Genomic DNA, 27693 nt, shown 5'->3' on the forward strand with positions numbered 1-27693 from the left:
TTTCAGGGCACCCTGGAGGATCAAATCATCCAGGCTAACCCTGTAGTGTGCATTCTTTCAGGGCACCCTGGAGGATCAAATCATCCAGGCTAACCCTGTAGTGTGCATTCTTTCAGGGCACCCTGGAGGATCAAATCATCCAGGCTAACCCTGTAGTGTGCATTCTTTCAGGGCACCCTGGAGGATCAAATCATCCAGGCTAACCCTGTAGTGTGCATTCTTTCAGGGCACCCTGGAGGATCAAATCATCCAGGCTAACCCTGTAGTGTGCATTCTTTCAGGGCACCCTGGAGGATCAAATCATCCAGGCTAACCCTGTAGTGTGCATTCTTTCAGGGCACCCTGGAGGATCAAATCATCCAGGCTAACCCTGCGCTGGAGGCCTTTGGCAACGCCAAGACCATCAGGAACGACAACTCCTCCAGATTTGTGAGTGTCCGACTGAGTCAAACGTGTTGATCGACACACAAGACATGAATATTATTATTATTATTATTATTATTATTGATTGACACATGGGACATGAATATTAACAGTCAGTTACACTCAGAGGTTTCTTTTCATTTCATTTCAGGGAAAATTCATCCGAATTCATTTTGACAACCGAGGAAAGTTGGCCTCTGCTGATATTGAGACTTGTAAGTAATATAGCCTACTGAATGAAAGACAAAATAACATCCAGCGAGAAAGGTGCGCACATAGTGTTGCCATGCCCTGCATATACACTTATTTTATGCCACTTTCTGTAAAGTTGCTTGTATATTATTGGTAATCGTGGGTTGCGGTTTTTGGGACTTGTTCACAACTGTGTTCTGTATGCGCTCGTAACAGATCCAGTGTGATGAAAAAAAACTGGAAATAAAAATTCTGCTGGCTTATGCTATCTATGGGAACATAGTTTTATAATTGTAATATCTCGGAGTCTTCTTTTTTAGCTCAAAACAAGCTTGATTTGCGCCTCATTTCTCTAAACGATATGATCCCCGGTTACAAAATGTATGTTTTGGGTCGCGGCAGAAGTTACATAGCCATAATTCACTTCCTGACTCTCGGCTTTCGACTGAGACGGCTTTCAAACTAAAGGTGTTGCCGTATTAAATGACTGGCTGGTGGCCCTGGACTACACAATCCAGACACCAGATGGGGGTGTCGGGCGGTAAATGAGTTAAGTGTAGTTTCTCATTTGGGCTTGTTTACTAATCTTTTTAGTGGCTGTGAAACATTTTATGTCAAGGACCCCCCACCCCCAGAATTAATATGTATTTGTCCATGACCATGGACCCCCATCTGAAACTATATATTTTGCCATCGAGGGACCCACGATTCAATGTTTCAAAGACATTCCAAAAATCTCACATTTTTTCTTTTTTATGTATTTATTTTCTTTTAGAAAATAGCAGATCTATAAGCTCACAACACAATTTGCGATGGATCTATAATATGTTTATATACTGGTTAAACCTGATGTCTAGTCGCTTCTCTTGGGCTTTTGTTTTTCGAAGAAATGGTTGCTAATTTGTCCTGCAGAATCTGGCAAGCGGAGCGCATATTTACACCATGCTGGCTGGCCTAATCAGGGCTGTATAAGCCACGGATGATGGCAGCTGTGTCTGGATCAGAGTGAGGGGGGGAGGGGGGGGGGGGTTTGGGGGGTGTTGAATAGCGTTTATATGACACACACTACAGTTGTGTAGCTGTATGGTTGTGTTGTTCGACTCTCACGGCTCATACATAGTCTGGATTTTCGGTGGTGGGGTGACCACCGAACTACAACATGACGTCACTGAGCCGCGGTGAAGAGCAAACCACCGCCACCGCTCCAGCCCTTCTCTCTGTTTTTACTCACCACTTTACTCAGAAGCTAAATTAAAGTGTATCATGAATGTAGAACAACGAGTAAAGGTCCCCTACACACAAAGCACGTTTTTTTTTCGGATTTCTAGCGGCGGTTTTCCGAAAAAACGCGTCCAGTGTGCAACCACCTTAAACCCATTCTGGGGAGGGAACCCCTTTTGGTGTTTTAACTAAGCATTATGTTATACTTTAGCTATTGAAAAATCACACCCGTGTGAACTGAGTGGTGCAACAGTGACGTCACACACTAACCATAGCAACCATGTTCCCTTTTTGAGTGGACAGGTACACGAACATACAGACAAAGCTGGTTATTGGAGTGGTTTGCACCACTCCAATACCAAGCTATTTTTGAAAAATCATGAAAATGCGGCACAAATCTTTGAATATATATTCTTTCAGAAGACTTTATTTAAAAAAAATGTTTTACGTGAGGTCAAAACGGGTTAATAATCTTCTTTTTCACAGATCTTCTGGAGAAGTCCCGTGTGACCTTCCAGCTGAAAGCTGAGAGAGATTACCACATCTTCTACCAGATCTTGTCTCAGGTTAAGCCTGAACTTTTGGGTGGGTAATGCGATATGAAATTAAAGGACCACTTCACCACTTTTTTGAGTGGTGTAAACCACTCCTACAACTGGCTTTTGTGTGCATAAAAAAATGACCATGGTTGCTATGTTCAAAATAATTTCTGACGTAATTAAATCACACCCGGGTGAACTGGATGACCGTAGCAACCGTGGTCATTTTCTCTGCGCAAAAAAAGCCAGTTGTGAAATCACATCCGGGTGTGATACATACATTTATCAAAAATGATAGCTTTTTTTACTTAACATATTTTGTGTGATTTCATTACGTCAGACATTACGTCAGACCACAGCTGATCATGCTATATAAAACCTTACACCACTCAGTTCACACGGGTGTGATTTTTTATTAATGTATCTTCATATAATTGGTCCTCACTGATGTTCATGATAAAATACCACTATGTCTTTCTACTTGGTCTGTGTCTGGAGGGCTGTGGGCAGTTCAGATACCCGTCCACCAGTGACATCATCATTAGGCAATTTTTTTTTTTAAACAAGATTAAAAAATCACACCTGTGTGAACTGAGTGGTGTAATGTCTTATATAGCCTGATCAGCTGTGGTCTGACGTAATGTCTGACATACTGAAATCACACCCGGGTGAACTGGGTGACCGTAGCAACCATGCTCATTTTTTGACAGACAGACAGACAGACAGACAGACAGACAGACAGACTAACAAAGCCAGTTGTAGGAGTGGTTTACACCACTCAATGGTTTACACCACTCAAAAAATATATAATTAGATTTGTAATATCCTGAGAACGATGGCTTCCATTTTCGCATTGCAACTTTTCAGGAATAGAAAGCCTGCAGTTTCTATTAGCTATTATCGATGATGTCACTGGTGGGTTTCTAAACTGCTCACAGCCCTCCTATGAGACACAGACCGAGTAGAAAAAAAATCACACCCATGTGAAGTGAGGGGCGCTCTTATCATCTTACAACATCGAGGAGGGAATTCGGTATAGCTTGGATTAACTCTAATATATTAACGTCTAACTCATGTTGCTATGATTAGGTGATGTAATGATGATGTCAAAACAAACATTAAACCTGTACATAGGCCCTCAAGAAATGGTGGCATTTTATCATGAACATTGAGGACAAATGATATGAAGGTAGGTCGAAAAGTGGTGAAGTGGTCCTTTAAATTGCTGAACAAATTGCTCTGTATACAATATAATGTCTTAACATAAGGGTATAAGCAATCATTGCTATGTATCTAAAAGCAACCATCAGAATATAGAGCTTTCCCATGAAATGAATGAATAAATATTAAAGAAAATGACCACTAACGGCACCTTTCATTTTCATCTTGTCCTCAGAAATGCTGCTTATCAGCAACAACCCCTACGACTACTCCTTCATCTCCCAAGGAGAGACGACAGTGGCCTCCATCAACGACGCTGAGGAGCTGCAAGCCACTGACGTGAGCTAAATATATATTATACATTTCCCAAAAAGTCAGATGAATTTTATCCCCAACATCCGAATTCAATTATTCATAATGACTTATTTATGATCCGATAATAACATCTTATCCAGGGTGCTTTTGACGTGCTGGGCTTCACTCAAGAAGAGAAGAACAGCATTTACAAGCTGACCGGTGCCATCATGCACCACGGGAACATGAAGTTCAAACAGAAGCAGAGAGAGGAGCAGGCTGAAGCGGACGGCACTGAGGGTGACGCTCTCTTTTTAGTGCTGTTTACACTGGCAACCGCATGAACTGTAGAGTCTGTTTACACTGGCAACCGCATGAACTGTAGAGTCTGTTTACACTGGCAACCACATGAACTGTAGAGTCTGTTTACACTGGCAACCGCATGAACTGTAGAGTCTGTTTACACTGGCAACCGCATGAACTGTAGAGTCTGTTTACACTGGCAACCGCATGAACTGTAGAGTCTGTTTACACTGGCAACCACATGAACTGTAGCGTCTGTTTACACTGGCAACCGCATGAACTGTAGAGTCTGTTTACACTGGCAACCACATGAACTGTAGAGTCTGTTTACACTGGCAACCGCATGAACTGTAGAGTCTGTTTACACTGGCAACCGCATGAACTGTAGAGTCTGTTTACACTGGCAACCGCATGAACTGTAGAGTCTGTTTACACTGGCAACCGCATGACTGTAGAGTCTGTTTACACTGGCAACCGCATGAACTGTAGAGTCTGTTTACACTGGCAACCACATGAACTGTAGAGTCTGTTTACACTGGCAACCGCATGACTGTAGAGTCTGTTTACACTGGCAACCGCATGAACTGTAGAGTCTGTTTACACTGGCAACCGCATGAACTGTAGAGTCTGTTTACACTGGCAACCGCATGAACTGTAGAGTCTGTTTACACTGGCAACCGCATGAACTGTAGAGTCTGTTTACACTGGCAACCGCATGATAGAGTCTGTTTACACTGGCAACCGCATGAACTGTAGAGTCTGTTTACACTGGCAACCGCATGATAGAGTCTGTTTACACTGGCAACCGCATGAACTGTAGAGTCTGTTTACACTGGCAACCACATGAACTGTAGAGTCTGTTTACACTGGCAACCGCATGATAGAGTCTGTTTACACTGGCAACCGCATGAACTGTAGAGTCTGTTTACACTGGCAACCGCATGATAGAGTCTGTTTACACTGGCAACCGCATGAACTGTAGAGTCTGTTTACACTGGCAACCACATGAACTGTAGAGTCTGTTTACACTGCATGGCAACCATGCACATGAAGGGCAGAAACCTCATATCTCCATTCATTCATATTTTAACTTTCTGTGTTATTCTTTTGAGTGGTGCAACCACTCCTATAGACAGCTATGTGTGTCCCTGGGAACCTGCAGGTCTGTCTGTCTGTCTGTCCAAGCACGGAAATAGCGTTATAGCTGCTGTTCACCACCAAGTGTCACTGTTGCACAGCCTAACACACAGACACAGGCCAGGGAGGAGGGCTTGTACAGTGCAGTGCAGTGCAGTGCAGTGCAGTGCAGTGCAGTGCAGTGCAGTGCAGTGCAGTGCAGTGCAGTGCAGCACCACTCACGTCAGACAGGTCTGATTTTTTCATTAATTAACACCTGTACTTGATCATACTAGGGGTGGGCAACTTTGACGATGGAGCAGCCGATCTACAAGCTCAAAACGTGTCGCACTGCGACGCGTTTTGAGCTTGTAGCTCAGCTGTTTTTGCTATATTTGAATTGAAATCCTGAATCACTTTTTTGCTTTTTTTTAATTGGAATCCTGAAATTAGTTAAATTTCAAATTCCTTTAATATGTTAACTTTATGAACAAAATACAATTACATTGGACATAAAAAAAAGACTAACATTTTAATACTACTCACTAAGCTACTAATTTAAGAATGCGTTAGCCCATGCACTGTAGTCTTCTCGCCACGATGGTAACATTACCTATTTTGATTTCCTTTAGATGCTGACAAAGTTGCGTATCTGATGGGCATAAATTCCTCTGACCTCATCAAGGGTCTCTGTCACCCAAGGGTTAAAGTAGGAAACGAGTGGGTCACCAAGGGACAGAGTGTTGACCAGGTAAATGAAATGCATACATTTGTGTCATTAAAAAAAAATATATATTTATACAATGCTTGAAGAGAGAGAGAGAGAGATGCTGTAACGTTTGTAAAACATATTTTCCTTTTTCGGTGTAGGTGAACTACTCGATCGGTGCACTGTCTAAGTCAGTGTACGAGAAGATGTTCATGTGGATGGTGGTGAGAATCAACCAATCTTTGTACACCAAGCAGTCCCGCCAGTACTTCATCGGCGTGCTGGACATCGCCGGGTTTGAGATCTTTGATGTGAGTTTTGCAGTACAAATGCATCGTTTGTGTGTTCTTCTGTTAGCCCATTTTGGGCGGGAACCCCATTATGTTATGCTTTAGCTATTGAAAAATAGCAGATCTACAAGCTCATAGCGCGCCACTCGGTGGCGTGCTATGAGCTTGTAGATCTGCTATTTTTGAAAAATCGAATAACATAGCTTTTTCAGAAAACTGTTAGGATTTAGAAGGCATTTGTAGAATCGTTCCCAGGTCAAAATGGGTTAGTCTGCTTGCTGCGAGACCTGAACATAATCCCCAAACCTGTGATTTGCAGTTCAACACCTTTGAGCAACTCTGCATCAACTTCACCAACGAGAAGCTGCAACAGTTTTTCAACCACCACATGTTTGTGCTGGAGCAGGAAGAGTACAAGAAAGAGGGCATTGAATGGACTTTCATTGACTTCGGCATGGACTTACAGGCTTGTATTGACCTGATTGAAAAGGTGAGACATATCATTATTATGATTATTATTATTTTTGATGAGAAGAGACAGTCTCTGGGCCTTTGACATCTACACTACTGTTGAGATAAACTTACGCAACACGTTTTGAGCTTGTAGATTTTGATATTATTTTGTTACTTTTGTATGACACTGTAATATATGGCAAAATTGGGCATTCATTTACAAAAAACTAAATTAGAGTTCTGAGGTTTCTTCCCGACAGCAACGATATGCTAGATGTAGTTTTCTCTTTTTCTAAGCAAATGTAGGGTAAAGGTACTAAAGGGGTACATTGATCCAGAAATCAGGAAATGGGAGTAGACTGAAGCAAAACAATAACAATTTAAACCACTGAGGTAATCAATGTTATATATAAACCCAATTCAATTAAATTAATTGAGCGCTTATGGTAGGGGAAATAGCCAATATAACACCTGGACCTCTTTGGTGGGGACGTAACAACTACAAATAACACCTGGACCTCTTTGGTGGGGACGTAACGACTACAAATAACACCTTGACCTCTTTGGAGGGGACATAACAACTACAAATAACACATGGACCTCTTTGGTGGGGACGTAACTACAAATAACACCTGGACCTCTTTGGTGGGGACGTAACAACTACAAATAACACCTGGACCTCTTTGGTGAGGACGTAACAACTACAATTAACACCTGGACCTCTTTGGTGGGGACGTAACAACTACAAATAACACCTGGACCTCTTTGGTGGGGACGTAACAACTACAAATAACACCTGGACCTCTTTGGTGGGGACGTAACAACTACAAATAACACCTGGACCTCTTTGGTGGGGACGTAACAACTACAAATAACACCTGGACCTCTTTGGTGGGGTTGTAACAACTACAAATAACACCTGGACCTCTTTGGTGGGGACGTAACAACTACAAATAACACCTGGACCTCTTTGGTGGGGACGTAACAACTACAAATAACACCTGGACCTCTTTGGTGGGGACGTAACAACTACAAATAACACCTGGACCTCTTTGGTGGGGACGTAACAACTACAAATAACACCTGGACCTCTTTGGTGGGGACGTAACAACTACACAACACCTGGACCTCTTTGGTGGGGACAAAATTACTACAAATAACACCTGGACCTCTTTGGTGGGGACGTAACAACTACAAATAACACATGGACCTCTTTGGTGGGGACGTAACAACTACAAATAACACATGGACCTCTTTGGTGGGGACGTAACAACTACAAATAACACATGGACCTATTTGGTGGGGACGTAACAACTACACATAACACCTGGACCTCTTTGGTGGGGACGTAACAACTACAAATAACACCTGGACCTCTTTGGTGGGGATGTAACAACTACAAATAACACCTGGACCTCTTTGGTGGGGACGTAACAACTACAAATAACACCTGGACCTCTTTGGTGGTGACGTAACAACTACAAATAACACCTGGACCTCTTTGGTGGGGACGTAACAACTACAAATAACACCTGGACCTCTTTGGTGGGGACGTAACAACTACAAATAACACCTGGACCTCTTTGGTGGGGACGTAACAACTACAAATAACACCTGGACCTCTTTGGTGGGGACGTAACAACTACAAATAACACCTGGACCTCTTTAGTGGGGACGTAGCAACTACAAATAACACCTGGACCTCTTTGGTGGGGACGTAACAACTACAAATAACACCTGGACCTCTTTGGTGGGGACGTAACAACTACACATAACACCTGGACCTCTTTGGTGGGGACGTAACAACTACAAATAACACCTGGACCTCTTTGGTGGGGACGTAACAACTACAAATAACACCTGGACCTCTTTGGTGGGGACGTAACAACTACACATAACACCTGGACCTCTTTGGTGGGGACGTAACTACTACAAATAACACCTGGACCTCTTTGGTGGGGACGTAACAACTACAAATAACACCTGGACCTCTTTGGTGGGGACGTAACAACTACAAATAACACCTGGACCTCTTTGGTGGGGACGTAACAACTACAAATAACACCTGGACCTCTTTGGTGGGGACGTAACAACTACAAATAACACCTGGACCTCTTTGGTGTGGACGTAACGACTACAAATAAAGGTAGGAAAGCCTTCCAGTCTGAAATTCTCCTTTAATGACCCTTTCAGCCCATGGGTATCATGTCCATCCTGGAAGAGGAGTGCATGTTCCCCAAGGCCAGCGACGCCACCTTTAAAGCGAAGCTGTACGACAACCACCTGGGGAAGTCCGGCAACTTCCAGAAGCCGAGGCCTTCCAAGACGAAGTCGGACGCTCATTTCTCCCTGGTTCACTACGCTGGCACTGTGGATTATAACATCAACAACTGGCTGGTGAAGAACAAAGACCCGTTGAATGAGACGGTCGTGGGACTTTACCAGAAGTCTAATCTGAAGCTTCTCGGCATCATTTTCGCAGATTACGCAGGGGACTCTGGTATGCATTGAGACTGATATTTATGATGTTCTGATGAGCCTTAAAAGCCATACTGTGCCATAACCTTCTTCCAATTACGTATAAACAAAATATATTTTTGATATAATCTTTCACTGGTGTATTTCCCCACATAAATGTGTTTTTTGAAAATTTCACCCAAGTGTGATTTGTTTTCTCTAATTAATATTTTCCTAAAGATGGCAAGGCGAAAGGTGGTGGTGGTGCCAAGAAGAAAGGCTCGTCCTTCCAAACTGTATCCTGTCTACATCGGGTAAGATAGTGATGACAACTCCACCCATATTTCTGTGAGGACGCCGATCCACACATCCTTTGGCCAAATTGGCGTCGACACCAAACTGAATGCCCTTGTGGTGCGTTTACAGGAGAACCTGAACAAGCTGATGACCAACCTGAGGTCTACTCACCCTCACTTTGTGCGCTGCATCATCCCCAACGAGACCAAGACTCCAGGGATCATGGAGAACCCTCTGGTGATGCACCAGCTTCGCTGTAACGGCGTGCTGGAGGGCATCAGGATCTGCAGGAAGGGCTTCCCCAACAGGATCCTCTATGGAGATTTCAGACAGAGGTATAGAAAGATAGATGTCAATGACGTATCGCCACAAATGACTTGGTCAATATGCACAATGTTTTTGTCGGCATGCAGTATATTTCTGGAAAAAAAAACATCAGGTAAAATAGCGATTCTCTCTCCTGTTTATGACAAAGATATCGCATTCTGAACCCGTCGTCCATCCCTGATGGACAATTCATTGATAACAAGAAGGCAGCAGAGAAACTGTTGGGCTCTCTTGAGGCTATTGACCATGTCCAGTATAGATTTGGACACACAAAGGTCAGTATACATTTATGAGTATAAGTAACTCATAAATGGTTCATCGACCACATTGAATATTGGTTTTCATGGCGTGCGTGTCGATCCCTGTGCCCTAAAGGTGTTCTTCAAAGCTGGGCTGCTCGGCCTGCTGGAGGAGATGCGAGACGACCGACTGGCTCTGATTATCACTAGAATACAGTCGGGGTCACGAGGTCTTCTGGCAAGAATGGAGTTCCAGAAGATTGTAGAACGCCGGTAAGAAACCTCACTCACATTAAAGATTAATATTAATTTGCAATACATACTACCCCAACCCATGGTCACCCAACACAGTCATACATTCATAATGTTAGTTTGTAAAAGTTATTTTGTAAAATATACCTTTTTGTGGGCAATTTTACAACCTAGAACACGGGTTAAGCTGGGATTGTAACACTGATAGTTTGTTCACTGGCATCACTGCAGTGTGACCTTTAAAATGCCAGACGTATTTGGAAAATTACTTCCCATTCGTTTACATTTATGCTGCTCCGCAATATAGTTACAAAGTAAAAACTCCACAGGGATGCACTGCTGGTGATCCAGTGGAATATCCGTGCCTTCATGGTGGTCAAGAATTGGCCCTGGATGAAGATGTACTTCAAGATCAAGCCTCTGTTGAAGTCAGCGGAGACTGAGAAGGAAATGGCTAATATGAAGGAAGAGTTTGCCAAACTTAAAGAGGCCTATGCCAAATCTGAAGCTCGCAAGAAGGAACTAGAGGAGAAAATGGTCACCCTTCTCCAAGAGAAGAATGACCTACAGCTCCAAATCCAAGCGGTATGTTAGAACATTATTGATAATCTACAAACTATTATATGTGATCAAATGTACTAGAGTATCATGTATGTTTTCAACTGTGACAGGAGCAAGATAATCTTGGCGACGCTGAAGAGAGATGTGAGGGCCTGATCAGGAGCAAGATTCAGCTGGAGGCTAAAGTCAAAGAGTTATCAGAGAGGTTGGAGGATGAGGAGGAGATGAATGCAGAACTCACTGCTAAGAAGAGGAAACTGGAGGACGAGTGTTCTGAGCTGAAGAAGGATATCGATGACTTGGAACTAACTCTGGCCAAAGTGGAGAAAGAGAAGCATGCCACCGAGAACAAGGTAATAGCATATTATCTTCCATCTCTTATGTGAACAATTGCTTTACTTGGGGAAACCTGTTACATGTCACTGCTTAAATCGTAGGTGAAGAACTTGGTTGAGGAAATGGCTTCTCTGGATGAAATCATCGCCAGGCTGACCAAGGAGAAAAAAGCCTTACAAGAGGCTCACCAGCAAACACTGGATGACCTGCAGTCAGAGGAGGACAAAGTCAACTCCCTGACCAAGTTCAAAGCTAAGCTGGAACAGCAAGTGGACGATGTAAGAAAAATCTCAATTATTCAGCTTTATTTTATTTTTCAAATCAGTGCCATTGAACTCCCTTTACGTCTGTGAGTGGGTTTGTACCCCCCCTTTTGACTTTCATTCTAATCAATGATGGACAAAACAACAATCTCCACATGAATCGTCAAAAACCTCCTAACTCCACTTGAGCTGCATTTGTGATGATAATATGAGGACACATTCAAGTATCTGACAATGTATAAAGTCACGATACCAACTTCGATGAGGCAGTATTTTGTTGTTTTCCTGAAAAGTTAATATTTTGGTTTCTGCCAGACAGCGGAGACGTATGACTGAATCATTCTGACCAAGTACTTGTATCACTGGTTTCTGCCATACAGCGGAGATGTATGACTGAATCATTCTGACCAAGTACTTGTATCACTGGTTTCTGCCATACAGCGGAGATGTATGACTGAATCATTCTGACCAAGTACTTGTATCACTGGTTTCTGCCAGACAGCGGAGACGTATGACTGAATCATTCTGACCAAGTACTTGTATCACTGGTTTCTGCCAGACAGCGGAGACGTATGACTGAATCATTCTGACCAAGTACTTGTATCACTGGTTTCTGCCATACAGTGGAGATGTATGACTGAATCATTCTGACCAAGTACTTGTATCACTGGTTTCTGCCAGACAGTGGAGACGTATGACTGAATCATTCTGACCAAGTACTTGTATCACTGGTTTCTGCCATACAGCGGAGACGTATGACTGAATCATTCTGACCAAGTACTTGTATCACTGGTTTCTGCCATACAGCGGAGACGTATGACTGAATCATTCTGACCAAGTACTTGTATCACTGGTTTCTGCCAGACAGCGGAGACGTATGACTGAATCATTCTGACCAAGTACTTGTATCACTGGTTTCTGCCAGACAGCGGAGATGTATGACTGAATCATTCTGACCAAGTACTTTATCACTGGTTTCTGCCAGACAGCGGAGACGTATGACTGAATAGTTCTGACCAAGTACTTGTATCACTTGAACCTATTGAATCTGACTAAGTGTATCACTTGCCACAGCTTGAAGGGTCCCTGGAGCAGGAGAAGAAGATTCGTATGGATCTGGAGAGGTCTAAGAGGAAGCTTGAAGGAGACCTAAAGTTGTCTCATGAGAGTGTCATGGACCTGGAAAATGACAAGCAGCAACTAGAAGAGAGGATGAAAAAGTAATGACTGCTTCTACTTGACTATATCCGTGTATAATATGATTTAAAAGTATGTGGTCAAGGTATAATGATCTATTATAACATTTCTGTCACCAGAAAAGATTTTGAAATCGCCCAAATCAATGGCAAAATCGAAGACGAACAAGCAATGAGTGCTCAACTCCAGAAAAAAATGAAGGAGTTGCAGGTAATTAAACTTAAGCGAACTTCATCATCATCATGATAAAGGGCACCGCTCACAAGTGATTTTTGTTTTAATAGTCATGCAACTGAATCCATGATTAATGCATTTGACCTGGTTCTTGTAGGCTCGCATTGAGGAACTGGAAGAGGAGCTTGAGGCAGAGCGAACGGCCCGAGCAAAAGTAGAGAAGCAGAGATCTGACTTGGCCAGAGAGCTGGAGGAGATCAGCGAGAGGCTGGAGGAGGCTGGCGGGGCGACCGTTGCCCAGATTGAGATGAACAAGAAGAGGGAGACAGAGTTCCAGAAGATGCGCAGAGACCTTGAAGAGGCCACTCTGCATCACGAGGCCACCACTGCCACCTTGAGGAAGAAACAGGCCGACAGTGTGGCGGACCTGGGAGAGCAGATTGACAACCTGCAGAGAGTCAAACAGAAACTGGAGAAGGAGAAGAGCGAACTCAGACTGGAGTTGGACGATGTGGTCTCCAGCATGGAGCAGATCGTTAAGTCCAAGGTAGGGAGTCCAACTGAAGGCACACCAACATTTCTCTGCTTGTATGAGTGAGTGACAAAATAATACTTCTTTATTCTATTGAATACAACCATGCTTTCTGTTTTAGACTAACTCGGAGAAAATGTGCAGAGTTCTGGAGGACCAGATGCATGAATACAAAACAAAGGCAGAGGAGGGACAACGCGCCATCAATGACTTCACCACGCAGAGAGCCAAGCTGCAAACCGAGAATGGTAAATGGACTTGTTGATTTGCACATTTAACCCATTTTGACCTGAGATCAGATTCTAAAAAATGTCTTCTACATCCTGACAGTTTTCTGAAAAAGCTATGTTTCTATGTCAGTCGTTCTTCGATTTTTCAAAAATAGCAGACCTACAAGCTCGTAGCCACTCTCGGTGGCGCGCTATGAGCTTGTAGATCTGCTATTTTTCAATAGCTAAAGCATAACATCATGCTAACACGAAAAGGCGTTCCCGCCCAGAATGGGTTAAATATTATGAGACACTAAAACACGGCCATTTTTAATTTGCGTCACACCAGGCGAGCTTTCTCGTCAACTTGAGGAAAAGGACTCTCTGGTGTCTCAACTCACCAGAGGAAAACTATCCTACACTCAGCAGATCGAGGATCTTAAAAGACAACTGGAGGAAGAAGTCAAGGTAACAGATAATGAAACAACAGAACATTTGATGAATAAATAACACAGATTCATCCGATTTTAATTGTTTTAACCCATTTAGACCTGGGACCAATTCTTAAAACCACTAGTTTTCTGAAAACGTTAAAAAAATAATTGCTGGTAGCAGCTGGCCTATCTTGGGTAGAAACCTCATATTACTGAAACTGTTACTTCTCAGGACTCAAATTCAAAAAACGCTTAAAGGGGCATTCCACTAATTTTCAACATTTTACTATGTCATTAATATACCTTAGAGCTGTTGTGTGGAATTAATAAAAAAGTCATCCCATTCTGTGTTTCCTAGAACTGTAATTATGAAAAAAATCATTAACATGGTGAAACACATCTTGATTACATCATCAAGATGTATTTCACCATGTTAATGATTTTTTTCAGACCTCCAGTTCCAGGAAACACAGAATGGGGGAACTTTTTTATTATTTCCACAGCTCTAAGGTATATTAATGACATAGTCAAATGTTGAAAATGAGTGGAATGCCCCTTTAAGTAGAAGATCTGCAACGTGACGCTGTAGTCAGTGTAGTGTGTTCAACTAAGCCAAGAAAAAATAAATAAAAAAACAACACATTAAAATATGGATGATAAGAGCTTTCTGCCTGACAACAGCGTCAAATATAGCAACAACTAAAATGACACACAGAGGCGTTAAAGGACCACTTCACCACTTTTCAACTTATCTTCCTATAATTGGTCCTAACTAATGTTCATGATAAAATACCACAATTTTTTTCTACTCAGTCTGTGTCTCATAGGAAGGCTGTGGGCAGTTCAGAAACCCGTCCACCAGTGACATCATCGATGGTGAATCCAAGCTAATAGAAATGGCAGGCTTTCTTTTCCTGAAAAGTTGCAATGCAAAAGCTGAAGCCATCGTTCTCACGATAATAAAAATCTAAATATATTTTAAAACAAATCTTGTTTTAAAAAAAAATCTGCCTAATGATGATGTCACTGGTGGACGGGTGTCCGAACTGCCCAAAGCCCTCCTATGAGACACAGACTGAGTAGGAAAAAATGGTGGTGTTTTATCATGAACATTAGTGAGGACCAATTATATGAAGAGATGTTGAAAAGTGGTTAAGTGGTCCTTTAACAACATATATTTTCATAGCCTGGCTAATAAGCCAGACTAATATCACACAACACTGTCGCGGTATATCAGTCTGGGCTGGCTCCACTTGGATTTCATTTCCCGGGGGGCGGGTTCAAACATTTTCTCTTTGACGCAATTGGTCAGAGCTACTGTCAGTCAAAAGTCTCAAGCATTGAACGTCACTGTACCAAAGCCCGCCTATATTGCATACCGTGTCCCGATTGGTCCGACCTGTTCTCAGTTGTAGGAAAGAGGCGTGCTTCTGAGCCTCGCCAGACCGTAATCCGCTGGTAGGCAACTTTTTTTTTCCAACGGCTGATTCGGTCTGGTTTATTAACCAGGCTAATATTTTCAGGCCCAGAATGCATTAGCCCATGCACTGCAGTCTGCTGTGTTTATTTCACCAGGCCAAGAATGCATTAGCCCATGCACTGCAGTCTTCTCGCCACGACTCTGACCTGCTGAGGGAGCAGTATGAAGAGGAGCAGGAGGCCAAAGCTGAACTGCAGCGAGGCATGTCCAAGGCTAACTCTGAGGTGGCTCAGTGGAGAACCAAGTACGAGACTGATGCCATCCAGAGGACCGAAGAGCTGGAGGAGGCCAAGTGAGCATCCAATCTTCTGTTGTTTTGCATGCTGGCACACCTTTTTAGACACTCACCTTCCTTGGAACTTCTCTCATTGCAATCCAGGAAGAAGCTGGCTCAGCGTCTCCAGGATGCAGAGGAGGCTGTTGAGGCCGTTAATGCTAAATGTTCCTCCCTGGAGAAGACCAAACACAGACTGCAGAATGAGATTGAAGATCTCATGGTGGACGTGGAGAGGTCGAACGCTGCTGCTGCTGCCCTGGACAAGAAACAGAGGAACTTTGACAAGGTTGACTTGTATTATCTGTAGACCTACAATTATTTCACTGCATGTAAATAGAGCACAAGTAGTTATGAAAATAACATGCATGTTCTTCAGGTCCTGGCAGAGTGGAAGCAGAAGTATGAGGAGTCTCAAGTCGAGCTAGAGAGCTCCCAGAAGGAGGCCAGGTCTCTGAGCACTGATCTCTTCAAACTGAAGAACTGCTATGAAGAATCTCTGGACCACCTGGAGACCCTGAAGAGAGAGAACAAGAATCTACAGGGTATGCATTTAGGCTGTGATGTGATCTATTGAAGCATTCTTTAGGGTCATTGTTCTATTAGGGTCATAGGGTCATTGTTCTATTATAATGACATTTATTTTTCTTCATCCTCAGAGGAAATAGTTGACCTCACTGAGCAAATTGCTCAGAGTGGAAAGAATATTCATGAGCTTGAGAAGAATCGCAAACAGCTGGAGCATGAAAAGTGTGAGATTCAAGCAGCTCTGGAAGAAGCAGAGGTACAGTATGATGCTACTTTGAACTTGCCCCAAAGAGTTTTTTTTCCAAAATCGAACCTTTGATTCTTTCTTTTCAAAATCTTTTTATTCAGGTTTTTCGACAATAGCCCAGGGGCAAGTATTAGACAGACACATAAAATATAAAAATAGAACTCAATCCCCTATCCCACCCTCCCCCCACCCACAATCCCAAGGATAGTCGGAACAGTCTGGAGGAAATAAAATATATATATATATACATACACACATACACAAAATACATGCATACATAATTACAAAAAATAAAAAATATAATAAAATAAAAAAGCAGATTTTTCATAGAGCAGATTTTGTTTCTGTTGTGGTTTGGCGTTGGCCGAGGCATAGGCACGGCACACTATGCAGTTTGTGTGTTGTGGTAGAATGTCATAAACGGGCCCCAGGTCTTGTAAAACTTTTTCTCAGAGCCGGCAATTGAAAACCTTAACATCTCCAACTCGAGACAGGACATTATATCACGAAGCCACTGACGGAGCACGGGCGGGGCAGCATCCTTCCATTTGAACAGAATGGCACGCCTAGCGAGCAACAAGGCAAAGTCGACCATACGACACTCTATGCGTGTTAGAGGAAGGTCATCCCTTCCAGCAGTGCCAAGGAGAGCCACTAAGGGATCTGGGTCTAGATTTTGATGTAGAATGTTGGATAGAGTACTGAACACATTCCCCCAAAATGGTTGTAATTTAGGACACATCCAATACTGATGGATCAAAGTTGCATCACCGCTCCTGCACTTGTCACAGGTAGGAGTTACGTCAGGATAAATACTAGCCAGTCTAGCCTTAGACATATGAGCTCTATGGACTATTTTAAACTGCACTAAGCAATGTCGTGCACAAAGAGAGGACTTATGTATAGAAGAAAAAATAGAATCCCAAACTTCATCAGACAGTGTGAGGCCCAGATCATGTTCCCAGTCAGCCTTTATCTTATCTAAGGGCGCTGGCCTCGAATTTGAAATGATATCATATAATATTGAAATGGCGCCCTTAATCGTCGGGTCAAAAGACAGAAATTCATCAATAGGGTTAGCATTAGGCTTATTAGGGAAGTCAGGTAGTATAGAGCTCACATAATGTCGGGCCTGCAAAAATCTGTAGAAGTGTGGTCTAGGTAGACTATATTTCTTTGAAATTTGATCAAAGGATGCAAAGCTCCCCTCTATAAACAGGTCTTTAAACCATTTGATGCCCTTTCCATGCCAACTCTGAAAGGTCATGTCTTGCGTTGATGGAACAAAAAGGTGGTTGGAAGCAACAGGACTGACCAGGGAGAGGTCTCTATAATTATAAGTTTTCCTGAACTGGGCCCACACTCTCAGCGTATGACGCACCACCGGGTTAGTTATTGAATCAGGCAGGGGGCGGCCAAGCGGTGTACTAAGAATAGCTGGAAGTGATAAATCCCTACACGACTTCAGCTCCAGAGATGTCCATTCCGGGCAATTAGGCTTAAGGTAGAAATGATTCCAAAAGGCAAGACACCGGATGTTAGCAGCCCAATAGTAATGACGAAAATCGGGGAGCCCCATGCCTCCATCCCTCTTTACCCTTTTAAGTAACATTCTGCTCACACGCGGCCTCTTATTCTGCCAAATATATGATGAAATTGTTGAGTCTAAAGAGGAAAAGAACGATTTTGGAATGAACACTGGGACGCATTGAAAGAGGTATGTGAATTTAGGAAGAACATTCATTTTGATTGAATTTATGCGGCCAGCGAGGGACATTGTAAGAGGCGACCACTGCTGTAATGACTCCTTAACTCTGTTTGCAAGAGAGACAAAGTTTTTTGGGAAAAGATCCTTAAATTTGCGCGTAACCGATACGCCTAAGTAGGTAAATTGACCCTTCTCAACCTTAAAGGGTATGTGACTATAATCTAGGTCAGATGCAGCTTCATTGGCTGGAAATATTATGCTTTTATTTAAGTTTATTTTGTAGCCAGAAATACGACCAAATTGGTCAAGTGATGATATAGCTGCTGGCAAGGAGGTTAATGGGTCAGAGACAAACAGCAGCAGGTCATCTGCATACAAGGACACTTTATGCTCTTTATCACCTTTCTGAATGCCCACAATGTCGGCATTTTGGCGCAAAGAAATCGCAAGAGGCTCGATTGCCAGATCAAAGAGGAACGGACTTAGTGGGCAACCCTGGCGGGTCCCACGGCCCAAGGCGAGAGGCTGAGAGAACACACCGTTGGTCTGTACAGCTGCGGTGGGAGACGCATAGAGCAACCTAATCCAAGCAATAAACTTTGGTCCAAAACCGAATTTTTCTAGAACTGCAAACAAGTACCCAAACTCAACACGGTCAAATGCTTTTTCTGCGTCCAGCGACGCGACGCACTCAGGCACCTCTCCAGATGGCAAATATAGTATATTAAAAAGCCGCCTGACATTGAAGAAGGAGTAGCGATTCTTAATGAAACCAGTCTGATCTTCAGAAATTACTTGGGGGAGAACTTCTTCTAGTCGGCGTGCTATGACTTTTGCTAGAACCTTAGCGTCTAAATTCAACAATGAAATTGGTCTGTATGAGGCACAGTCTATGGGGTCTTTCCCCTTTTTGGCTATGAGTGTTATACAGGCCTCACTTAAGGTGGGAGGAAGTGTGCCCCGCTCAAGGGACTCAGCAAAGACGGCCGCTAGTTGTGGAGAGAGGTGCGCAGAGAACCTCTTGAAGAATTCAGCTGGGAACCCATCCGGTCCCGGTGACTTCCCAGATTGCATTGATGATATGGCTATGGCAATTTCTGCTTGAGTTATGGGTGTTTCCAGTTTTTCCACCAAAGCCGGGAGGACAGTTGGAATAGGCAGCGGATCTAAGAAGGTGTTAATTGCCACGTCGTCAACGTTCTGGGATGAATATAAATTAGAGTAGAAATCTTTAAATGCGTTGTTAATTTGAACTGGGTCAGTAGTGATTTCTCCATTTGCAGTCCGAATTGACGTTATAATTTGTTTGGTTCTCCGCGCTTTTAGTTGGTCGGCCAGCAATTTGCCCGTCTTTTCGCCATGTTCGTAGAAAGTGCTTTTACTCTTCAATAGAAGGCCCTGTGCTTGATGGGTGGTGAGAATATCGAACCTTGTTTTCAGCTCCAGTCGTCTATTGTAAAGTTCTGGAGTTTGTTGCAGTGCGTACTGTCTATCAATGTCTGAGATGTTGGCGGAGAGATCCAAGCGTTCCCTTGTCGATTGTGCTCTCTTTCTAGCCGAAAAAGATATAATTTGCCCTCTCAAGTAGGCCTTCATTGCATCCCAGACCACGAGACCGGACATCTGAGGAGTATTATTGGTTTCGAGAAAAAAGGTTATTTCCTGCTCTATATACTTTACAAAGTCGTCATCCGAGAGTAGCGTAGAATTGAAACGCCAGCGCCTTGTAGGACGTGGCACGCCCGGGAGAGATAATGCCATTACGAGAGGTGCATGGTCCGAAATGACAATACTTTGATATGCGCAGGAGCGGACTTGGGGTATTAATCTCTTGTCCATCAATAGATAGTCGATTCTAGAGTACAAACGGTGTACATGACTAAAGAAGGAGTACTTTCTGTCGTTAGGGTTGAGTTCCCTCCATACGTCTGAGACCCCACACTCGGAGAGGAAGGATTTAATATATGTGACAGATTTACTCACTGCAACAGGTCTGGTAGAGGAGCGGTCCAGAACGCGGTCCAAACATCGGTTGAGGTCCGAGCCAAGTATCAAGTAATGTGAGCCCAGATCAGAGAGGTGAGAGAACAAGCGAACAAAGAAACCGACATCCTCCACATTCGGGGCATACACACTGGCTAAAATGACATTTGTATTAAATAGTTTGCCCGAGACAATAACATATCTCCCATTTTTGTCAGCTGTAACTTTAGTTGATTCGAAAAGCACGTCTTTAGATATAAGGATAGATACTCCCCTTGCCTTAGCCTCGAAATTAGAATGGAAATGCTGCCCCGCCCAGCACTTTAAAAGTCTGGAGCTGTCAGATGAGCGAAGGTGAGTCTCCTGCAGGAACGCAATATCTGGATTGAATTGTTTAAGATGAGAGAAAACCTTTTTCCTTTTAACCGGATGATTCAGCCCTTTAACATTCCAGGTCACCACGTTAAGTTGTCTAGTCATTATTTAAGTAAAGTGTATGGTGGAAAAAATAAGTAGAAAAAAGGCGAGCACCGTGCGGCGCACCCGCTCGACCACACCAACCACAACGATGACATTGAATAATCTGCTTGTATGTCAGAATTTGAAAAAACAACCATCCTTCCCCTCCCCCCCCCCCACCCCCCCAAGCCCTTCCGAATAAAGAATAAAATTGAGAGAAAGAAAAAATGTTAGACGGAAAGGCCATAGCCCAGATAGCAACTGTGCTAGACAGTCGCAAGCTCTTCTAACTTAACCTTTGATTCTTATTGACCCCATTGTTCTCCTCATGCTAGGCCACACTGGAGCATGAGGAAGGGAAGATCCTTCGAGCGCAGCTTGAGTTTAATCAGGTGAAGGCTGACATTGAGCGCAAGCTAGCAGAGAAGGATGAAGAGATGGAGACGGCCAAGAGAAACCAACAGAGAATTGTGGATACTCTTCAAAGCTCTCTTGAGTCAGAGACTCGCAGCAGGAATGAAGCCATGCGCCTGAAGAAGAAGATGGAGGGAGACCTCAATGAGATGGAGATCCAGCTCAGCCAGGCCAACAGGCAGGCGGCTGAGGCTCAGAAACAACTCAAGTCTGTTCATGCTCATCTAAAGGTAGAGAGTGTGAGGGGAAAAAAACTGAACAATTCTCCTGAACCTATTCTCATTCTCATTCACTGATTCTATTTTTATTTTCTTTCAGGATGCTCAACTGCAGCTTGATGATTCTCTTCATGCCAATAGTGATCTGAAGGAGAACATTGCCATCGTTGAGAGACGCAACAACCTCATGCAGGCAGAGTTGGAGGAGTTGAGATCCTTGGTGGAACAGACTGACAGGGGCCGCAAGCTTGCTGAGCAAGAGCTGATGGATGTCAGTGAAAGGGTCCAGTTGTTGCATGCACAGGTAAGACAGAGTCAACACATTTGACGGATGACTCCTGGGAAAGGACACAACATGTGGGATTTGACATTCCACCTGTGGTGACAATTGTAGATTGAAATGATCCAGATCCATAGTGTTGAGTTGAAAGGAGCATAACTATTTGTTATTTTGAGAAAATGGGGATGTTTTGTGTGAGGTTTATGGTTGACTTTGATCTATTCCAACAGAGTAAGGTGGGAAATTGACATGATAGTTCAGTTGGTGATAATAAAAGCATGACATTTGGCACAGATGACCTTCATATGACCCTAATTGATAATCAACCTCCGGCCACGCAGAATTCAAAGATTTTCAACTACATGAACTATTTCCCGCCTGACTAAAACTGTCAAATTGCATGAATAGTAGCCAAATGCTTATGAATAGATGGATAGATGGATCTGAAATGAGGTGGAAAAGGCTCAGAAAAAAACATCTAGCGCTATACCAGTACAACAAAATGTATCGGTATGTTTAATTGTTGCAACTTGATGGAATAAACACAATTCTCTAATACGATATCATCTCCGACCAGAACACTGGCCTGATAAACCAGAAGAAGAAGCTGGAGGCCGATACATCCCAGCTTCAGTCAGAGGTGGAGGAAGCGTTGCAGGAGTGCAGAAATGCAGAGGAAAAGGCCAAGAAGGCCATTACTGATGCTGCCATGATGGCAGAGGAGCTGAAGAAGGAGCAGGACACCAGCGCTCACCTGGAGCGCATGAAGAAGAACATGGAACAAACCATCAAGGACCTGCAGCACCGTCTGGATGAGGCGGAACAGATCGCCTTGAAGGGAGGCAAGAAGCAGGTGCAGAAGCTGGAAGCCAGGGTGAGTGGAATGTTGCACCGTTCATAATAACAAAGAGGCTAACAAAATAAAGAAGAAATACACAGTTTAGTTCTTCTTTCCTATAATATAATATTATTTGGTAGGTCAGAGAACTTGAAGTCGAGGTGGAGAGTGAACAGAAGAAGTCCAGTGATGCCATAAAGGGAATCAGAAAATTTGAACGACGCATCAAGGAACTGACTTATCAGGTAGGCTACCTACCTATCAGGTAGGGTACCTACCTATCAGGTAGGGTACCTACCTATTACCTTATCAGGTAGGGTACCTACCTATTACCTTATCAGGTAGGGTACCTACCTATTACCTTATCAGGTAGGCTACCTACCTATTTGGTTTCAAACGTTTTTCAAAACCTAAAGCGAAAGCAAGCAGCCGAGGTTTCAGATATAAAACGCTCTTCTTGTTTTCTGTCTCTAGACCGAGGAGGACCGTAAACATCTGACCCGTCTTCAGGAGCTGGTGGACAAGCTGCAGCTCAAAGTGAAATCCTACAAGAGAGCGGCTGAGGAAGCTGTGAGTGCTATAGCTTTTAACAAACATCAAATGCTACACTGAGCAGCACTATCCTCATCTTTCAGCCCATTTTAGAAATGTCTAAAACAATTATAATAAGAAAAGAAAATCTACACATTGTGTCTTTCCAACAGGAGGAGCTGTCCAACGGTAATCTGACCAAGTTCCGTAAACTGCAGCACGAGCTGGATGAGGCTGAGGAGAGAGCCGACATCGCTGAGTCTCAGGTCAACAAGCTACGTGCCAAGAGCCGCGACGTGGGATCCAAGGTGTGTACACTAGATCAGATCAGATCAGACCAGCTGGTTCTCAACCTGTGTGGTGATTTTGGGGGGTAATAATAATTGAAGGACTTTTAAGACTATTTTTTTTAATACCAAAGAAAGAAAGAAAGAAAAAGATTACTGCATCAAACTATCAGCAAACTATCCTATAAAAACTGGCCAAAGATTTGCCAAATTGTCAAATAATATACCGGTAAGAAAGAGGCAAAAAATTTAGAAAATAGCCGATCTACAAGCTCACAATGCCTCACAACGCAAAGGCCTATAGAAGGTATACCTAATACCTCATTCTAAATGTAAAAGGCCTATAGAAGGTATACCTAATACCTCATTCTAAATGTAAAAGGGCCTTTAAGAGACATCAGTGTCCTCTCCACACTTGTGGAACGCCCATAATAATGTGTTTTCTTTGTTCCTCTTTTCTTTCAGAAAGGGCTCGATGGAGAGTGAACATCGCAGGTGAATAGTTTCTGAGACACCGTGTCTCCCTAAGCGTGCTGTTGTTCTTCAGTAGAATAAAATTAATCTGCATCTGAACCTGTATTGTTTCTCATTATTTAAATATATGATGATGGTCGTATAAGGCATAAATACCACAGCTGGCAAACAAACAGGAGAAGGGCGCAGACCAGTGGCAGTGCTGATGAGGTGCTGCTGACCTACTGTAAGTCTAAAGGTGAAGAAAAAGCTGCTCACTCATAGCTACTACGTTACGTATACGCAGGATCATTTATTAAAAGGAATGCCAAAGTTTTGACCTGGAAAGGTCTTCTTCAGGGATTATGGTTTATTAACCCATTTTGACCTGAGATCAGATTCTAAAAATGTCTTCTACATCCTGACAGTTTTCTGAAAAATCTATGTTTCTATGTCAGTGGTTAAAAAATAGCAGACCTACAGCTCGTAGCGCGCCACTCGGTGGCGCGCTATGAGCTTGTAGATCTGCTATTTTTCAATAGCTAAAGCATAACGTAATGCTAACACCAAAAAAACTTCTATGGTAGTTGGTGTGTGACACTGTAGCCAGACCAATGTGTGAAGAAATGTATCTCATGTCCTGGTATGAGTATTGAATGAAAGTGAAACATACTGGGTGATAACAAGGGAATATTGGTTTCAAATATGGTTCAATATTTAACCCAGAAGAAAAATAATGTTTTGTGTAGTTAGACAACGTTTGATTATAGGGGGAGCTGTGGGGAAAAAGCATGTTGGCAAATTACATGAGGCAGTGAGGTACCAGAAACATCTAGAAAAGTACAGGAAGGCCCTTTTTGAAACCGCCTCCTCGCGCCATGTTAAGTGCCGTCCGAAACCAAGCAGCCTTGAGTGGACGTGGCTTATGAAGCCCTCAAGAGCGAGTCTGCCGATCTAGACTCGATTGCCTTGTGCAGCCCTGCTCTCTGTCCGAATGGACCTACAAATGTAAGCAACACCACAAATAAATGACAAATAAACTGCTCCTAAACAATCTTCATCTGATGCAGAATAGACAACGCTCCAACTGATGTTCACAAGGGCTCTTTATTTACCCCACTGTGAAAAACTATAAATGAAACCACACAAACAAAACACCTTTTAACACAATGATTTATAAACACCATGGATGTCCTTTTTGACAGTCACGCTGTAATTCCTTTTAAATGTCCATATTAATGAAATCCACATGTCACACAAACATATACACGATGCAATGCAATATAACTGTACAAACAAAATAACAGGTAACACAATGGTATGATGGTAACCATGGCAACGAATGGTGTCTGTTCCCTGTTTCTGCACAAGGAGCTAGGGCGAGTGCATTTCCAAACTGTTTTTTATACCCAGCACCCTAATCAAGGGAACTTGATTCAGCTGGAGGGGAACTTCCTGACGAGGGAACCTCCCGAGATCACAAGTCAAGGGACTGGTTTCACAAAGGGGTGAAGGTTCCATTTTAGGTATCGAAAAGATCGTTTGCATGGTTTGTCAAAGAGACCCTTTTAGGTCACTATAAACAATCAGAAATTGATAAACCACATAGCAGTGGGTCTGGAAAACATTAAGATCTGAAGTAGAAACGTTTGGTCAATTCAGAGCTTTTGGACAAAGGGGAACCTGCTGTGGCCTCTTGACTTGAAGGTTGGGTGAGGATTCTGAGGAATATACATTTTTCCCCTTTTTGAGCAATATGCATTGCCTTTTTATTTGATGACTTTATGGATAGGCCTACTTTTACATTTACAATTTTCGGTTTGATTACTTTTGGGATTACTTTTTGGGAACTATACTACTCATTGGAGACATTTAAAGGAGCTTTGTGTTGCAGCAGGACTTAAAAAAGAAATCAGAGTTTGAACATTAACATTTATATTTTGAACCCTGTTTATTGTTCAATTGAATTATTATTTTGTTTGGTCCAGTTTAAGTCGGATAAAGATATCGCAAGTTAACTTCAATGCAACCTTGTGTTTTTCTTTTGTTCTGCAAAACGGGTTAGGTTACAGTATAACGAATTACTGACGCATGGGTGCAGGACCTTTATCTCTTTTAGTTCTTTAATATAACTCAGACATGACTCAGACTGTACCTCCTGAAGGCTCAAGTCCTTCAATGTGTGCAGCAGGCTAATGTTTTACCAGTCTGTTGTAGCCAGTGTGCTATTCTATGCAGTAGTATGCTGGGGGGGGGGGGGGGGGGGGGGGGGGGCATCAAGGCCGGGAAGCTCAACATAAGCTCAATAAAATCATCAAGGCGGCCAGCTCGGTTGTTGGCCTCCGAATGGAGAGCCTGCAGTCAGTCGCTGAGAGAAGGATCAAGGACAAACTAAACTCCAAAACTAAGCTATGGTGAGTCTAAAACTAAGACTAAATATACTGACAATTTTGTCAACAAATAAAAACTAGACTAAAATGTTAGGAAGGGACTATAGTGGACAAGAGATCCAGTATACGTAATTTTATACTTGGTTGCATGCTGGAAATAAAGCTCACAACACGTCGCAGCGGCTATTTTCAGCAAGTGTAAAAACAGTCATTACGACGGCATCAAGGCCCGCCAAAATACATTTTAGTCGACTAAAACTAGACTCCAGGTGACTAAAATGTGACTAAAACTAAATAAACTATTCAAGAGACTACACTGTTAAATAATTCACTGTGAATTCACAGTAAATTACTGGCTAATAATTGCCGTACTTTCACAGTAAGTTTCACAGTAATTATCTCACAGTAAATTACTGTAATTTCACAGCTGTGAAATTATTGTAATTTACTGTGATTTACCAGTATGTAGTACAGTTATTTACTGTAAAAGTAATGTCATTTACTGTGATTTACCAGTATGTAGTACAGTTATTTACTGTACATATTATTACCATTACTGTGAAAGTAATGTCATTTACTGTGATTTACCAGTATGTAGTACAGTTATTTACTGTATATATTATTACCATTACTGTGAAAGTAATGTCATTTACTGTGATTTACCAGTATGTAGTACAGTTATTTACTGTATATATTATTACCATTACTGTGAAAGTAATGTCATTTACTGTGATTTACCAGTATGTAGTACGGTTATTTACTGTATATATTATTACCATTACTGTGAAAGTAATGACATTTACTGTAAATTTACATACAGTAAAGTATTGTAAAATTGACTTTAACTGTGATTTTACCATACATACAAACATGCTTTGTGGATCTGCTCAATACAAAAAGAAAACAAGGACTATTAATGTTAACTTTTTATTTAACAATTTGTTAAAGTGCAACTTTTCAACATTTACAATTTTAAATGAACTGTTCCTTTAAAGCAGTGGTTTCAACCAGTGGTCCGGGAACCACCAGTGTCTCTTGAGGATTCCAGGTGGTCCCCAACTAAATAGAGTTGGAAACCAAATTATAGTTCTTTAACTCTTGAGCGTAAAGTGAAAGTTTAATTATTGTGAAGTTTCATTTTACAGTATCAAGACTGTAAAATTCTAAAGAGGCTCAAATAGTGGGTCCCAGGGCCTCTAATCAGGCCCACTATTTATTCAGCATTTGAATAAATAGTGGGCCCTGGCATCAAAATGGTTGAAAACCACTGCTTTAAAGGAACAGCCAAAACTGAACATTCTTTCATCTCACCCTTCTGACGGTTGGAACAGAGGTGAAAAGTGTCCATACACAGGGAGGTTGCCTGCACAACTCGGGAGAAAATGGTGACTGGTTTTCTCTGGCAACCTTCCTGTGTGTTATATTATGAACATTATTCACCTGTGGTCCAGCGAATGGAGGAAAAACTAAATGTAAAAACAAAAAAACATCCACCATTATTGAGACACACACACACACACACACACACTTTGCCCAACATACTTTTGCACAGAACTAGCAAGGTGGACTTTTCCCTCAGTGTAAACAATCTTTAAAATATACACACACACACACACACACACAC

The 27693-nt window shown here is 42.5% G+C and overlaps 1 protein-coding gene across 1 annotated transcript in view; it reads left to right on the forward strand.

Moving 5' to 3' along the window:
- Window positions 1–23725, forward strand: part of LOC306927229 (myosin-7-like) — a gene marked incomplete at its 3' end in the record, with an annotated part of 30301 nt that extends 6576 nt beyond the window's left edge. The window contains exons 7-38 of the mRNA XM_079506934.1: window positions 337–429; window positions 575–638; window positions 2323–2421; window positions 3772–3875; window positions 3992–4130; window positions 5882–6000; window positions 6120–6269; window positions 6568–6738; window positions 8895–9201; window positions 9399–9472; window positions 9585–9790; window positions 9931–10057; window positions 10158–10294; window positions 10603–10858; window positions 10945–11187; window positions 11272–11448; window positions 12508–12653; window positions 12750–12840; window positions 12962–13351; window positions 13458–13584; window positions 13895–14013; window positions 15555–15751; window positions 15839–16022; window positions 16113–16278; window positions 16393–16517; window positions 20994–21302; window positions 21391–21594; window positions 22148–22444; window positions 22549–22653; window positions 22883–22978; window positions 23113–23312; window positions 23692–23725. Coding sequence (XP_079363060.1) covers window positions 337–429; window positions 575–638; window positions 2323–2421; window positions 3772–3875; window positions 3992–4130; window positions 5882–6000; window positions 6120–6269; window positions 6568–6738; window positions 8895–9201; window positions 9399–9472; window positions 9585–9790; window positions 9931–10057; window positions 10158–10294; window positions 10603–10858; window positions 10945–11187; window positions 11272–11448; window positions 12508–12653; window positions 12750–12840; window positions 12962–13351; window positions 13458–13584; window positions 13895–14013; window positions 15555–15751; window positions 15839–16022; window positions 16113–16278; window positions 16393–16517; window positions 20994–21302; window positions 21391–21594; window positions 22148–22444; window positions 22549–22653; window positions 22883–22978; window positions 23113–23312; window positions 23692–23725 — 5256 coding nt within the window. The remainder of the gene's footprint in view (window positions 1–336; window positions 430–574; window positions 639–2322; window positions 2422–3771; window positions 3876–3991; window positions 4131–5881; window positions 6001–6119; window positions 6270–6567; window positions 6739–8894; window positions 9202–9398; window positions 9473–9584; window positions 9791–9930; window positions 10058–10157; window positions 10295–10602; window positions 10859–10944; window positions 11188–11271; window positions 11449–12507; window positions 12654–12749; window positions 12841–12961; window positions 13352–13457; window positions 13585–13894; window positions 14014–15554; window positions 15752–15838; window positions 16023–16112; window positions 16279–16392; window positions 16518–20993; window positions 21303–21390; window positions 21595–22147; window positions 22445–22548; window positions 22654–22882; window positions 22979–23112; window positions 23313–23691) is intronic.
- Window positions 23726–27693: the final 3968 nt, after the last annotated feature.

This window comes from Electrona antarctica (genome assembly GCF_951216825.1).
Source record: "Electrona antarctica genome assembly, chromosome: 1".
Lineage (NCBI taxonomy): Eukaryota > Metazoa > Chordata > Actinopteri > Myctophiformes > Myctophidae > Electrona > Electrona antarctica.